Source organism: Muscardinus avellanarius (assembly GCF_963383645.1).
Source record: "Muscardinus avellanarius genome assembly, chromosome: 1".
Lineage (NCBI taxonomy): Eukaryota > Metazoa > Chordata > Mammalia > Rodentia > Gliridae > Muscardinus > Muscardinus avellanarius.
In genome coordinates, this window is record NC_137786.1 from 200,526,082 (window position 1) to 200,541,625 (window position 15,544).

At 34.2% G+C, this 15,544-nt stretch overlaps 1 protein-coding gene across 4 annotated transcripts in view; it reads left to right on the forward strand.

Moving 5' to 3' along the window:
* ANO3 (anoctamin 3) overlaps nucleotides 1-15,544 on the forward strand; it is a gene marked incomplete at both ends in the record, with an annotated part of 387,663 nt that overhangs the window by 363,259 nt on the left and 8,860 nt on the right. For all 4 annotated transcript variants that reach the window (XM_080703073.1, XM_080703074.1, XM_080703075.1 and 1 more), the window contains 5 exons: nucleotides 331-464; nucleotides 1,466-1,618; nucleotides 4,473-4,620; nucleotides 13,480-13,560; nucleotides 13,956-14,061. In XM_080703073.1, coding sequence (XP_080559199.1) covers nucleotides 331-464; nucleotides 1,466-1,618; nucleotides 4,473-4,620; nucleotides 13,480-13,560; nucleotides 13,956-14,061 — 622 coding nt within the window. The remainder of the gene's footprint in view (nucleotides 1-330; nucleotides 465-1,465; nucleotides 1,619-4,472; nucleotides 4,621-13,479; nucleotides 13,561-13,955; nucleotides 14,062-15,544) is intronic.

The following is a 15,544-nucleotide window of genomic DNA, read 5'->3' on the forward strand; positions in this document are numbered from 1 at the left end:
TAATCAATATCAAGGAGCATAATAGTGTTTGGGTTCTGGATTTCTAATAAATATGTAGCTGTTCATGGGATCCAAAAAAGTTATTGAAGGCTAGAGCCTATGATGATAAAATTAATTTATAAAAACATAAAAACTTGTAAATTTAAACATTTAATTTCAATTGAGACTTTACATTTTTTATACTTTTAAAATTTAAGACAATCAAATATCTCTAATTCTCAGAAATCCTTAATGCAGTCAAACAGTAGTTATAATTTTTTATTTCTTAATAAACTATCGATTCATCAGATGCTTAAATAATGAAACTCCTTTGGTATACTCTTGATATAGATTGATCCAGAACTGGTGGTCTAGACATAAAATCAAGAGAGGACTACAAGATGCATCCATACCTCAGTGGGAAAATGATTGGAATTTACAGCCCATGAACATACATGGACTTATGGATGAGTACTTAGAAATGGGTAAGAGAAATATATTTTAAGAGGCTATTTGGCCTTCTTGATATTTTTTTTCAACTTCACATGGCTTTTATTAAAGAGAAAATTATATTCTTTCCAAACCCAAGAATTCTAAGGCATACCTGTACCTTTTCTCACCAGAGCTGGAATTGTGAAGATGTTCCTTTGGGATACTCACGTGTTTATCCTCTGAAAGCCACACATTGGTTCAAAATGAAGGTTTTTCTAACAGTTTTTCTAACCATCTAGCTACTGAGAAAATACTTTGCTGAACAAAATAAGTCAATTTCTTTGAAAAGAAATACATCATCCTACCCAAAGAAAATAAAAATTATATTTTGCAGTAAATCATTGCTTAGACCCAAATCTGAGTCTTAACTTCTTCAAGAATCTTAGCTGTTTATATTAAGAAAGTAGGATCCCCATCCCATCTGTTAGAATGACTGGGTGCTAACTTACCATTTTTTCTTATTTGGCTTCAGTTTTCTCCTGTATAAAAAGAGGATAAGACTGCTGTAGGTCCCCTGAGTCTGTTCCAGGCCCAAATATTTTCCTTCAAGGCCTCCTGATTACTGTTTTTATTCCTCCCTTTTCCTCCTTCTCCCCCTTCTCCTCCTCCTCCTCCTCCTCCTCCTCCTCCTCCTCCTCCTCTTCCTCCTCCTCCTCCTCCTCCTTTCACCTTTCTGTTTCCTTTTTCTTTCCCATCCTTCACACTGCATTACATAAAAGTATAAAACAAATAGAATTAAAATCCATTCATATCTGTATCTGAATGTAGTTTTTATCATTTTCTTGCCATAGATCTTTCAGCAAGTTTACTTAACATGTATGAAATAAAATTTCTTCAACTGTAAAATTAGCTAAGCATATTTGCTTTGTAGGGATACTGAAAAGATCAAAGACAATTTATGTGAAGCTCCTAATTGGGCATAAAGGAGAAACTCAATAAATGAGACTGCTTATATTGTTAACTTTCTAATTTATTTAATTTTCTCCTTGGACAGTTTTGCAGTTTGGTTTTACCACCATCTTTGTTGCTGCTTTCCCTCTGGCTCCCCTTTTGGCTTTATTAAACAATATCATTGAAATCAGGCTGGACGCATACAAATTTGTCACCCAGTGGCGGAGGCCTCTGCCAGCCCGAGCAACTGATATAGGTAAGATTTTGGCTTTTCTCTCTTCTTTTCTTTTCTTCTCTTTTCCCTTCCTTCCTTCCTTCCTTCCTTCCTTCCTTCCTTCCCTCCTTCCTTTCTTTCCTCCTCCTCCTCCTCCTCTTCTTCCCCCTCTTTCTTCTTCTTTTTTTGAGGTACTGAGGATAGAACCCAGGGGCATTCTACTTATGAGCTATACTCCGAGCCCTAATTTTTATTATTTATTTTGAGACAGGGACTCACTAAGTTAGGAAGTGAGGCAAAGACCTCACTAAGTAGCTAAGGCTGTCCGAGAAAAACGATCCTTCTGTCTCAGCCTCCAAAATGCTGTGGATTACAAACATGTGCCACCACACCCAGTTCATAAGAGCCTTTCTTGCCTCAGACCTGTAAACAAAGATTTTTATGATCTCCAAACTTACAAAGGACTCTCAATGTTGAGTAGCAATAAGTGGCTTGTTTTGGTCTTTTCTAATGACAGCAGGGGTGCAATGCCTGATTGTCAACAGGATCTCATTGACCAATGTGATATGTTAAGAGGTGAGTAAATCATCAGAACAGAGTATCAGATATGGATGGTATCATTGTCTTTACAAAAGGGCTTGAAGGAATGGGCTCACTGTCTTTTACTCTCTTGCTCTACCAGGACATAGTGTCTATTCTCTCCAGAGGCAAAAGCAACAAGGCACCATCTAGATTACAGAGAATAAGACATCATCAGACACTGACTTGATGCTGTCTTGATCTTGGATTTTCCATTTTCCAAAGAGTGAGAAATAGTTGTCAGTTCTTTACAAATTACCTGGTCTCTGATATTTTGTGGTAGCAGAATAAATGGACTAAGACAACCTTGTTGATATTAGCACCATGTGGATTTCTATTGTAGGTTCTCCTTCCAACCATAAAAAACAACAACAACAACAAAAAAAAAAACTGAATAGATTTTAGTTTAAAAAAAAGAAGGAAATGAATATAAAAGAGAAAATGTTTGGTGTGTTGGCACACAACTATAATGTCAGTACTCGGAGGCTATGACAGAAGGATTGCAGGTTCAAGAACAGCCTATGAAATGTAGTGAGACTCTTAGAAACCTAGTTCTCACTAGGTTTTCTATTTGAAAACAAAATTAAAAAGGGTTGGGAGAGTAACTTGGAGGTAGAATGCCCATGAGTTTAAAACCCAATACCAAGGGGCATACTACCTCCCAGCTACACCTCCAGCCCTTTTTATTTTTTTTGCTTTGAAATAGTATCTCACTAGCCTGCTGAGAGTATTGCTAAGTTGCTGAGGCTAATAGAAAATCTGCATCCCTCCTATCTCAATCTCCCATGTACTGGATTTATAAGATTGTGCCACCATACCCAGTTGTATTTCTTTTTTTCTTTTTAATTTCATTTAGGCACTTTTGTCATTATATCTCATTTGGTAATCTTTTTACAGTATTTTTATTATTAGCATTAATATGTGTTATAATATTTTTAACTATCAAAAATAAGTTACAGGAATATGTCATCAAATGTGCTACACACTATAATTTTCATTTGTGATATTTTAAAGAACTCTTGATTTCTTGCTTATTGTTTCAACTTTTGGATCTTTATAAGACAGTAGGTTTTGGGGTTTTTTTGTCTGTTATCATTAATATTTTATCTAAATTGTTGGAATTTGTTGTTGATGAAACTGAGATACAGATTTTCTTTGTTCTAATGCTTAATTTTTCCCGAACCAACTATTAAATAAACCAATATTTAGGAACTTATTTGAATTGTCTCTGCTATATTTTGCTAAATTCTACATAAATAAGTATATAATTCTTCAAACTGCTTTAAGAAACTATGATTTTGTAATAGAAAATTTAAGAATATTTGGAAGCAGTAACACATTTTTTTCTTTGCTCTTTTGGTAACTATTTTGGCCAACACTGAAAGATAAACTTTTCAGTTAACTTTTCTCATTTATATATCTCAAAATAACCAAAATCTGTTTAAAACATGCTAATCTGTAGAAATTCCATCCCTTGCTATTTGATTCCCCATTTTTTGCTTCTCAATTTTTGAGCAACCAAAGTTATTGTTAAAACAAAGTTATTGGTTGCAACGATGTGCACTGTAATCTCTGAAAATGTGGAGGCTGAGACAGGAAGATTGCAAATTATGTCCCATTAGTTAAACTTTAAAATCATTTTTATTTTAGTTTCTAATTGCAAGTTGATGTAGGTAAATTATGAAAAAAAAATCAAAAACAAAAGAGGAAAAATTTGTCATGCTATCATGTTACCTGTAGAGCCTTTGAGTATTTTTCTAGGGTTTTTATTCTCATCAGTATTTTTAAAGTAAGTTTAATCCTAGTTGAAATATTAGTTTTAACTAAAATCAATAGTATATTAATTCTAGTTTCAACTTCAAAAACTTTTCTGTGCCTCTATATGATTACCACATTAAGAAGTAGAAAATGTAAACTAGAAATTTTCAGGGCTAACCAAGCTAGTATTTTTTTTTTTACTTTAAAAAGATACTTGATAAATAGTAAAGGAAACCCCCACAGTGGATATAGGTGTTTCAGAGTGTATACCATCAAGTGAAACTTAAAGATTGTTATTTATTGTTTTGACTGCACCAGCAAGTTTTTTTTTATTAGGCTTTGAAATGCCTTAGGCACGTGTGCCAACAAACCTGAATCAAGTGCTGACAGAATTTCAGTTTTCAAATCTAATTAGTTACTACCTTACTTTTGTAAGTAATATTAAGATAGCAAGTAATTAACAGAGCTGTGTCTGCAACACAGAGTAGAACTTTCTTTCCAAAATTAGATTGATTTGAGATTTATTTTTACTTAGTATCTTTAATCTTTCTCCTACTAGGTATCTGGCTTGGAATTCTTGAAGGAATTGGCATATTGGCTGTGATCACTAATGCATTCGTAATTGCTATTACATCTGACTACATCCCACGTTTTGTCTATGAATACAAATACGGCCCCTGTGCAAATCGTGTAGAACAGAATGAAAAGTAAGGTTGAAATTTATACATTTTCCTGATGCATTTTAGGTTTGTAATTAAAATGAGAACTTACTAGAAAGTTTCGTTATGTGACCATTAAGAGTAATGTTTCTGATCATTGTAATTACAGAGCGTTTATTAGATGAAATCAAGTGAGTTTTTAAAAGGCACCAATATTTTTATAGCAGATAATTTCGTATTGTCTCTGTGTTTCTACATGAAAATATTCATCACTAGTAACAAAATGCTAAGAACAGCATATTGTATTTAGAAATCAAAGCCTAGAATGGGAAGAGATTTTGTAAATTATTCATACAATCTTATTACTGGCAGATGGGGAAATCAAAACCCACACAGGCTTTCAATTGCTGGAAGGAAAAAAGATGATATGTAGGGAGATATAGGACATAAACAGACTATAAAAAATTGCTTAGAGATTATCAAAAGAAATTTACAGCCACAGGTTTCAAAAGTGTAGAAAAGATTGCTCTCAACCTGTCTAGCATGTATTTTCTTTTAAAATTTAAATCCTTGCTTTAGAAAACAATTTCTCAGTCTCTTTACTATTGACATTTGTCAATAGTAAATATATATTGGGGGAGGAAGAGTTTGCGTTGTATCATGCAAGATGCTTAGTACCATTCTTGGACTCTACCTAGTACTTACCAATAGGTTCCCAAGGTGAGACAGCCAAAATATCTGCAGATATCACTAGATGTCTCCCGGAGAACAAAACCACCTACTTTAGAACTGCTGCTTTAGATGCTATGTGTTATTTCAGATCTTTCTTTATATAGCAATGGTATTGGGGAAGAATGCATGAAGGCATTGTAGTTAAAGGACAGATAGAAATTTGAGAGAAAGTTTTCTAGCTGGAGACCAAACTTAGAGCTGAACGTGGTGATGGGAAATAGAGATATGCCGGCAGTGGTGGCACACTCCAGTAATCCCAGTCATTGGTAGGCTGACAAAGGAGCATTGCAGGTTGGAGGCCAGCCACAGCCACTTAGAGAGGTAGGAGAAGCTGCTTTCCTCCAACCTGCAGGAGCAGCTTTAGACATGTGGCTGAACTGGATGCATGTGCCACAACAAAATGAGCCTTAATTTATGGTGAAATCTGCCCTTTACTCTGCTGACAAACCGATGTTTCCCCAGCACACTAAAACACCAATGAACATGTCCATTTATTCAAAGAGGGAAAATAACGATATAGTTATTACTTTATTTTATATTTCGGAATCTTCAAGGGACTTTAACCTCAGGTTCTAGTATTAACTTTGCTCTTTACTAAAAGGCACATGATCTATCTTGAATTAGTTGATTCATAACAGTAAGTGTTCATAGGCTTATGATTAAGAAATAGTGTCTGAGATAGTGGTTAATGAGTAGTAAATCACTATGTAATTGTTTCATATTAATAGTGAAATACTCAAAAGCCTGTTTTACCTTAATTCAAAAAGGTCTAGAAGCAGATTTTAATAGTTTGAAATACATAGGCTTTTTTGGCAGCCCCCCTCCAAAGAAACATTTGTTTGCAGTGACTAGGGATGTAGACTAACTTTGAGCTAAGATGTAGAGGGAGTATGATATTATCATAAGTCATTTTCCAAGTATACTTAAATAGCTAAACTTGGCTAATTCATTCAGATTAGACTTTCTTAGAGCATGGTAGAAGGATAAGATGGCAGTGGAAACGAGTTTATTGGCAAGAGAGTAGTTGAAGTAATAAATTATGGGGTCAAGGATGGATGGGGAAGAAAATGAAGCTAGTGTGCCACTGTAATTAGTATTTTGAGATTTAAAATATAGCAGACATATTTTAATCCAAGTTCTCACAAGTGTTTGTTTTAGGACACTTTATTTCAACACATGATCCAAAAATAAATCTTAAGGGATCCTTAGAGTCGATACTATTTTTATAATGTCAATAACACATTATTTTCCTTTTTTAAATTGATATTTTTATTGATGGTATAAAAACAATGTTATATAAGTTTCTGGTGGCTTTGCATAATTCAAGGCATTGGCACCAACAATTTTAGTAATGATTGTGTTTCTTATCACCATTTAACCACTTTAAAATTTCAGGAATAAATTCAGATTAACTTTGATGAATTAATAGTGATCATTAATTTTATAAAATATCTACTTTTGAATAAGTACCTCAATATTCTCTATAACAAATTGTGAAGCTGGGCCTGGTGGCACACGCTTGTAATCCCAGCATTTGGGAGGCTGAAACCGGAGGATCGCGGTTCACGGACAGCCTCAGCTACTTAGTGAGGCCCTCTGCAACACAGAGACCTGGTTTCAAAATAAAGGATAAAAATAGGGCAGGGGATGTAGCTTGGAGGTTGAATGCCCCTGGGTTCCATCCCCAGACCCACACACAAAAAAAAAATAAAATAAAATAAAATGTGAAATGTGCATAAAGCATATCTAATACATATCAAAGTGTGATGTTTTCTTATGTAAAGCTCTGTGTGTCTGTAGTTGCAAACTGAGAAGCCTTTTTCCAACATGAAATGAATATTACCATACAAACTACTTTGAATATTAAGAATTAGATACCTAGCAGGCACTGTTATAGAATGCACAAAACTTGCCTGCTATCTTAAGGAAAAAAACTTGAAATTATATGTTGCTTTTGGCAAAGTTCAATATTAAAGTGGATAACTTTTGAATAACTTTGAATAACTTTTATTTAAAATATTGAGCTCCACGGCTTCCTAGTAATTATAAGTTTTTCTGATAGAAATAAATGGTGAATTTAACAATTATGCTATCTTTCTTTCATAGGTTGTAGTAAAACATCAATATTTGAAACGCTGAATAACTCAGGGCCCAAATATTTTCCAAATGATTAGTATTTAATGTTAGAGAATCATGTGTAAATAAAAGATGGTTAAAGTACAAGATAGACCTATAGATTTTAATTTAACTATATTAAAAGTTTGTTTATGATATGGGTAAAGATTCCACACTACAACAAAATTTCTTTTTTCTTTTTTTTTTTTTTTTTGAGTGTCTGGGGATGGAACCCAGGGGCATTCGACCTCCAAGCTAAACTTCCTGTCCTATTTTTTATTCTTTATTTTGAAACAGGGTCTCACTAAGTTACGGAAGGCCTCAATATATAGCTGAGGCTGTCCATGAACTGTAATCCTCTGGTTTCAGTACAACTAAATTTTCTAATATCACATTTAGAGCTTTAGTATAATATCAGTAATATATACCCACAATTATCTGAAAAGCTATTAAAATAATCTTTCTTTTTTAACTATTTATTTTGGTAAGGCCAAATTTCTACTTACAGATTAACCCAACATCATAATGGAACTGACTTAATATACAAATAATACAAGAATGTAGCCATCTTTTGTTAAAACAAACATTAAAGATATTTTCATACAAGTGAAACAATGTCGTTCTTTTTTCTTTTTTTAAATGGTACTGGAGATGGAACCCAGAGGCATTCTACCTTCAAATGACACCCTCAGCCCTGGTTTTTATTCTTTATTTTGAAACTGGGTCTCGCTGAGTTGCAGAGAGCATCACTAAGTAGCTGAGTCTGTACTCAAACCACGATCCTCCTGTCTCAGCCTCTCCAATGCTGGGATTACAAGCATGCTTCACCACACCAAGCCAATGTCATTCTGCCTTTTTATTTTGGAAAAGAAACCTATATTTCTTTCAAATATGCTTGACTTATATTTATAATGGATTTTATAATTACTAATATCTGAACTAAAAATAAATACTATACATATATATATACATATATATGTATATATACATATATACATATATATGTATAGTATTAAAAATATATATGTGTACATATATATTTATATATACATATATATTTGTATATACATATATACATATATACATATATATGTATAGTATTAAAAATAAATACTATATATATATATATGTATATATTGGTGTTACTGGGGTTCCTGGAAGCCCTTCTACCTCCGGGATACACTCCCAGACCTTTTACATTTTTATTTGGAAACAGGGTCTCCTAAGTCAGCGAGCGCGGCTGACTTCGAACCTGCACGATCCTCCTGTCTCTGCCTCCCAAGCACGGGGATTACAAGCGTGCGCCACCACGCCTGGCTAAATATTTTTTTTATTGTGAATGTGATGAAAATATCAAAATCCCTCTGTGACAAAATTTTTTCAGGTGTATAATACTTTTTTAAAAAATATAACAAAATTCTGAGATCAAAATTCTGAGAATTGTAGGCCTACAGAAAGTTACCTCGTCTCTATAAATTTTATTTCTTTAATCTGCAATATATATATATACTTTAAAATCACTGTATCAATGTTCTTCAGCAAATTTCTGAGTGTACCTACAACCCTAAACCATGAGTAGTTCTATGACATTCTTGTTTCTCTTTCCTTTAATGTTCTCTTTTCCATCATTACCCATTTTACAAACCAAATGGAAGTTGTCAATCACAACTTCCTTATATACAAGAGCCCCTGTCCTACCTCTTCTTGTTTCACTGCTCTGGTAAAGTCTCTTCTGTGGTTCTCCAGTCTTTTTGTCTATTCTACATTGTACTCTTGCAGCTCTATGTGGGTGAATAAAAGCAACAAAACACCAACAACAAAAGAAAATGCACTGACTACTTTTACATTAAATTTTTATCACATCTCTTATGTACTCATCAGACACTTCCCCCAGATTATCTTGTTCTTTTTTTTTTTTTTTAGTTTTTTCTTCCTCCTCGCTATTCAAGCTTTCAGTACCTCCTTAGGTATTCGTACCCTCCCTGGTTTAATTTAACTAGGTAAATGCAGTCAATTAGAAAAGAACAGAGCCTGATGTGGTGGCGCACACTTGTAATCCCAGCATTTGGAAGGCTGAGTCCAGAGCTTGCAGGTTCGCAGACAGCCTTAGCAAATTAGTGGGGCCCTTTGCAACTTAGTGAGACCGTGTTTCAAAATAAAGAAGAAATAAAGGACTAGGGGTGTAACTCAGAGGTAGAATACTCCTGGGTTCCATCCCCAGTACCGCAAAAAAAAAAAAAAAGAATAGAATAGATATCTATTATTACCTCAACCTCTCTGCAGCATGCATCCCATAAAGTCTGCCTTCTCCTAGTTACTAGCAGTAGAACAATCTCTACTCCTATTGAAATCACAATTTTTCTACCAGTGCCATAGATCTCTAAATCTAATCATTCTTCCCTATCTCTCATAAAGTACCAATTATGACTATTTTGTACATTAATAGTGAATCACACTTTTACCTTAAAGTCAACATATTAAAGTCAACCCTGCTTTGTGCCTTCTATCTTCCTGTTACCGCCTTATGTCATTCTTTCCATTTTGAATATCCAAAGATTTCCTTTTGGGTTTTTCCAATTCTCCTCTTTCATGTTCTGTTTACACTCTCTCTTTTCAGGCTAAAGCCCTCCACTATACTGAAATCTCATGACTTTCACAGTGTCAAATCTACTTGTCAATTCCCACTTTTCATCAGGATTGACCTATTAGCAGCCTCTGTCAGTTGATCACTTCCTTTATATATTTTATCACTTAACTTAAGAATGTCTCAGACTTTTGCTTTCCCTGATTCCCCACTTATAATTCCTGCTTAGTTACTTTTGCTTGTTCTTATCTTCCTGATATTAATTTTTATAGTGCCTAAAGGGCTAAATCTATGAACTTCTCTTTCTTAGTTTATATTCATTTTCTCGGTGATCTCAATCAGTTTGACGGAACTAATCTCACTACTGAAATTAGGACTTAAATATTCCAATCTTTACTTAGCTTCTCCTTTTATATGTATAATAAAAAGTATAATAAAATATATTGTACTTTTTTCACTGTAATATGAAAATCCTCATTAAGTCCATTGAAGAGATTCTTCTATGCAGAACTCATTTCCTCCAGCTCTGTCCTTCCCTCACCTGTCTCAGCCACACTGACCTCTATAAGCCCCTGCATTCTGTCTCCTCTGCTTGTAGCTCTGTTTACAGTTATTCCCATGACTACCTCCAACTCCTTGTCTTCACTCTTATGTAACCTTAAGAAAGTCTACCTTAAGAAGGCTACCTGAAATTCTGAACCTCTAATCCTTTTTCCACTGGTTTAGTCCATCATGTTGTGAGAGAATCAGAGTTTACATTATTTTCTTCAAGGCTATTCAGATACTCCAACACCATTGTTGAAAAGTCAATTCTTTAATCTCCTGGTTTATCAGTGGGTTGCAGCAGCATTTTTATCATACATAAGATCTGTGTACATCTGTGGATTTGTTTAGAAGATCTCTCGTCTTTTCTGTTGACTCTTTATCTTTCTTTGCAACAATTTCAGTATATAAGTTACTGTAGATTTACAGAAAGTCATTGAGTGCCATGGTCTTCCAAGCTTTTCTTCTTCACCACAGAATTTTCTGATATGTTATTTTTATTTGGATATAATTTTTGAATGCAGGTTATCAGATATTAATCACCACAGAATTTACTGATATAAATTATATTTATTTGGATACAAACTTTGACTGCAGATTATCAGATATTATTTTAAAAGTTAAGGAGAATTTACATTTTAACAGCAATTCTTAAATATGCTATCTGACTCTATTTCAGCCTTCATTGAATTCGATAAGAAAAAAAAATTTAGGTCTACACATCTTTCATATATTTATGCCATGATACTTGCTACCATAAATAATTTTTCTTTAAATTCCATTTATTCTTTGCTTCTTGCATATAGAAATAGTTATATTTCTTATATTTACCTTGTATATAGTTAGTAGCCTTGCTAAATTCACTCAGTATTCAAGTAACCTATAAATTACTTTGTTTTCTATATATGGAATTATGACATATATGAATAAAAATGGATTTATGTATTATTTCTTTGTGTTAATGATATTTAGACCTTTAATTCTACTTGCATGGGCCATGATGAAAAATAATGGTGAAAACAGAAATGTATGACTTGCCCTTAAACTTAGGAGAAAGTGTTGGACATAAACTGTTTAGCATTTTGCTTTTAAATGTGATATTGGCTATGGGCTATTACAAAGGTATTCTTTATCAGATTAAGATCTTACCATATTTTAGCTTGTTGAGTGGTGTTTACCATGAATGATAGTCCTTTATCTGATTTTTGTCTATTAATGTGATTATATGATTTATTCTTTTTCTTCCATTAATTTAGTGAATTTTGTTGACTGATTTTATGTGTTAGGAAAAAAAAAAACACCTTTCATCCTAAGTGCTAACTTCACTTGATAATGAGATATGTTTCTGCTTTGTGAAGGCTATAAGTTTACTTTCTGTCCTGTAGGGCTAGAGAGCTCTGAGAGGAAAACTAGTGGCAGGCCTCCTCCTTCATTTATTTATTTATTTATTCATTTATTTATTTATTTATTGTATATACTTCCAGACCTATTTTATATTTTGTTTGGAAACAAGGTTCACTAAGTTGCTGAGAACCTCACTAAGTAGCTGAGGCTGGCTTCGAACCTGTGTGATCCTCCTGTCTCAGCTTCCCAAGTACTGGAATTACAAGTGTGTGCCACCACACCCAGCTTAGGCCTCCTCCTTCTAATAAAATTTATAGCAGTAATTTTCTTTCTCTCATGTATTGTGAGACCCAGGAAGACTTCATTCTACATTTTGGAAGTTTTAAGGATATGACCTTTCCTAATCCTCGCTTCTCAGGATACTTAGGAAATTAGAAAATATTCAAGGAGGAAGATCCCATTCATGGGATCATGAGCAATTTCATTGGTTTGCAGTCTGTCACCTGCCCCGCGCACTTAGCAATGCTCATAGGTTTCTGTCCACCTCAGTAGAGCCCCTCGACATTGCTGAGCCAACTCTTCAGGATGTCCCTGGATTTGACTACCGAATGCCACTAGGAGAGGAAAATAAATTGTGATTTTAGCTTATTCCAGAAGGGCTTTCACTTTCTGGAACTTTCTTTCACCTCATTCTGATTTTCACACATCTTTAGTATCTTTAAAAACAATTTTTGTTATTAAAAAGGTGTTTACTATAGCCCATCTTGGTAAATCATTCCATTTTTGTATTCATAGCACTCTTTACAATATTCTATACATTGATTGTTACTTTATCTCCCCCTACCACTAGAATCTAAGCTCCAAAAGGATAGGGATTCTTGTCCATTTTGTTCAGTGTTGAATACCAAGCATTAAGGATTTTTATTGTAAGCATGGTGGCACATGCTTGTAATACCAGCATTTGGGAGGTATAGACCAGAGGATCATGGTTCATGGACAACCTCCGCTCCTTAGAGAGGCCCTTCACAACTCAGTGAGACCCAATTTCACAAAATAATAAAGACTAAGAAATAGGGCTGGGGATGTAGCTTGTTGGTAGAATGACCTTGGGTTCCATTCCCCAGTACCAAAAAAAAAAATATATTATAACAAATCACAGTGCCTTCATAAATATATACTGAATAAGCCAACAAACAAGCAATGAATAAACAATGTTTATTAATTGACTGCAATATTATAATCAGTCAAATAATGTTATGTGAATGTATATTTATGAACATATATTTATAGAGGTTTAATGCACAGTAATTAGCAGAATGGCTAGTGCCTAGCAACCCTGTACTAAATATAAAACAAATGAAAAGACAAGAGAGGTACTATTGGGAAAGAAACAGCAAGAAAAGAGTCTGCCTTAATAAGGTACAATTATAGATGTAACAAGAGCTAGGGAATGGAATAAGAGAACTGAGTTTATAGGAATTAGAATGCAAGAAATAATGGCATTTATAAAATTTTATAATGTATACTGAAAGAATTGTATTAGAAATTTATGCATCCCTGGATCACATAATGCTTTTCTTCTTCCACAGTTGCTTAAAGGGATATGTCAACAACAGCCTGTCCTTCTTTAACCTGAGTGAGCTTGGAATAGGAAAGTCTGGTTATTGCAGGTATGTATTTATCACTTGCACTTATCTTGCCTGTTTGCATTCTCCATTCCCTCTTCTCCCTCTCCATGACAATCAGCCCAGTTAATCTGTCATTTGGGGTATTAGGCAAGTGAAGAAAATGTGACGCCTACAGATGTTTCACATCCATTGTGTGTGTGTGTGTGTGTGTGTGTGTGTGTGTGTGTGTTATTAGAGATTGAAGCCAGGAGTGTTCTACCCCTCAAATTATCATCAGTCATATTTGTCATTACATTCTTAGAAAATTTTTCTAAATTTTCCAGGTGCGTCTTGAAATTGTGATCCTCCTTTCTCAGCCTCCCAAGTTTATGAGGGTCCTAACATATGCTACATCGCCAGGCTCTATTCTTCATATTCTTTGTTTGTGTGGATTTCAGATATCGAGACTACAGAGGCCCCCCCTGGAGTTCCAAACCTTATGAGTTCACCTTACAATACTGGCACATCCTTGCTGCTCGACTGGCCTTCATTATTGTGTTTGAGGTTAGTCACAAGGAAAGAGGATTACTACTGATAAATACTTGTCCAACTGATGTATCATTGTCTCTCTGAAGTGAGTTTGTCTTTGATTTTATAAAAAGAGAACTAAGTGTGGGCCCCAGTAAAAGGCTCAGATATAATGAAACCGTTATGACAAGTGCAAAATAAAAAATGAGCTGAACAAGAAAAGAAGAGTATATATCAACCATGGATGAATAAAAAAAGAAAATGTGATATATATACTCAATAGAGTTCAACTCAGCCATAAAGCACAAAATTATGTTTATATTTTTAGAAAAATGAGTGGAACTAGAGAATATTAAAGTAAGTAAGATCAGTCAGTCTCAGAAAAGCAAGGGTCATGTTTTCTCTCATATGGGGAAGCCAGAGAGAACATAGGAATCAAAAGGTGCTTCAGATATGCAAAGAGAGAGACCAGTGCAATAGTGGAAAGGGACTGGGGGTAAGTGGGTGTGAAAGGGGAGACTTGATGAAGGAAACCAAAGAGTGCTTTGTCAATATGTAAAGGTAACACTAACAATCTCCCTAACACATAGGGAGGGAGTGGAGAGGGTGGAATGCAGGGGGAAATACAGCAAGTAATGTGTGCATGTATTCGTGCATAACTTTGAACCTCACAGGGATGTATAATAACAATGCAATAAACATGTATTTATAAAAAAGGAAGTTAGTGAATATTTATACCAGAAAATTAAAATTAAAGAAACTATTGCATGGTTATACTAAAAATGTTTGAGCCTCCTAGTTTTGAGCCTCTTAGTAGGCTACTTTAAAAAGGAAAGGATAGTTTTCATAATATTCTGAAAGAATTTATATCTATTCATCAGATTAGAAAAACTGATTTTTTGAATAATCAACTCTAAGTAGAGGTTATCACATATGTATTTGTTTAAGGAACAATGCATGATCCATTAAATTATTTCTGAAAATACTTCTATTAAAAATATGAAGCAGCCAGATTATTGTAATCCTAGCATTTAGGAGGCTGATACAGGAGGATCTCAGGTGTGTGGACAGCCTCAGCTACTCAGCTACATAGTGAGGCCCTTTGCAACTCAGTGAGACTCTGTTTCAAAATAAAGAATAAAAAATAGGGTTGGGGGTATAGCTCAGAGTTAGAATGCCCCTGAGTTCAATCCCCAGTTTCACAAAAAAATAAAAATAAAAAAGAGAGGAAAAAAAGTTTGAAGCCCTTAACCACCAAAGTTATGCAATAATATTAATTTGTAATCCTGTAAAGAAATTATGGATAAACAACAATATTATTTCCATGTTTATAAAGCTTGATACAGGCAATATTTTTATATTTTATTGATGAATGATAATTATGTCTCATGATGGGGTATAGAGTGATAGGAATAAACATGTTCACAACACTTATATGTTTTCCTCAGAATCCCACCTCACTCCCTTCCCTTTCCTGTATATATTATTAATGCTGAATATTTCATGTATCTACATAACA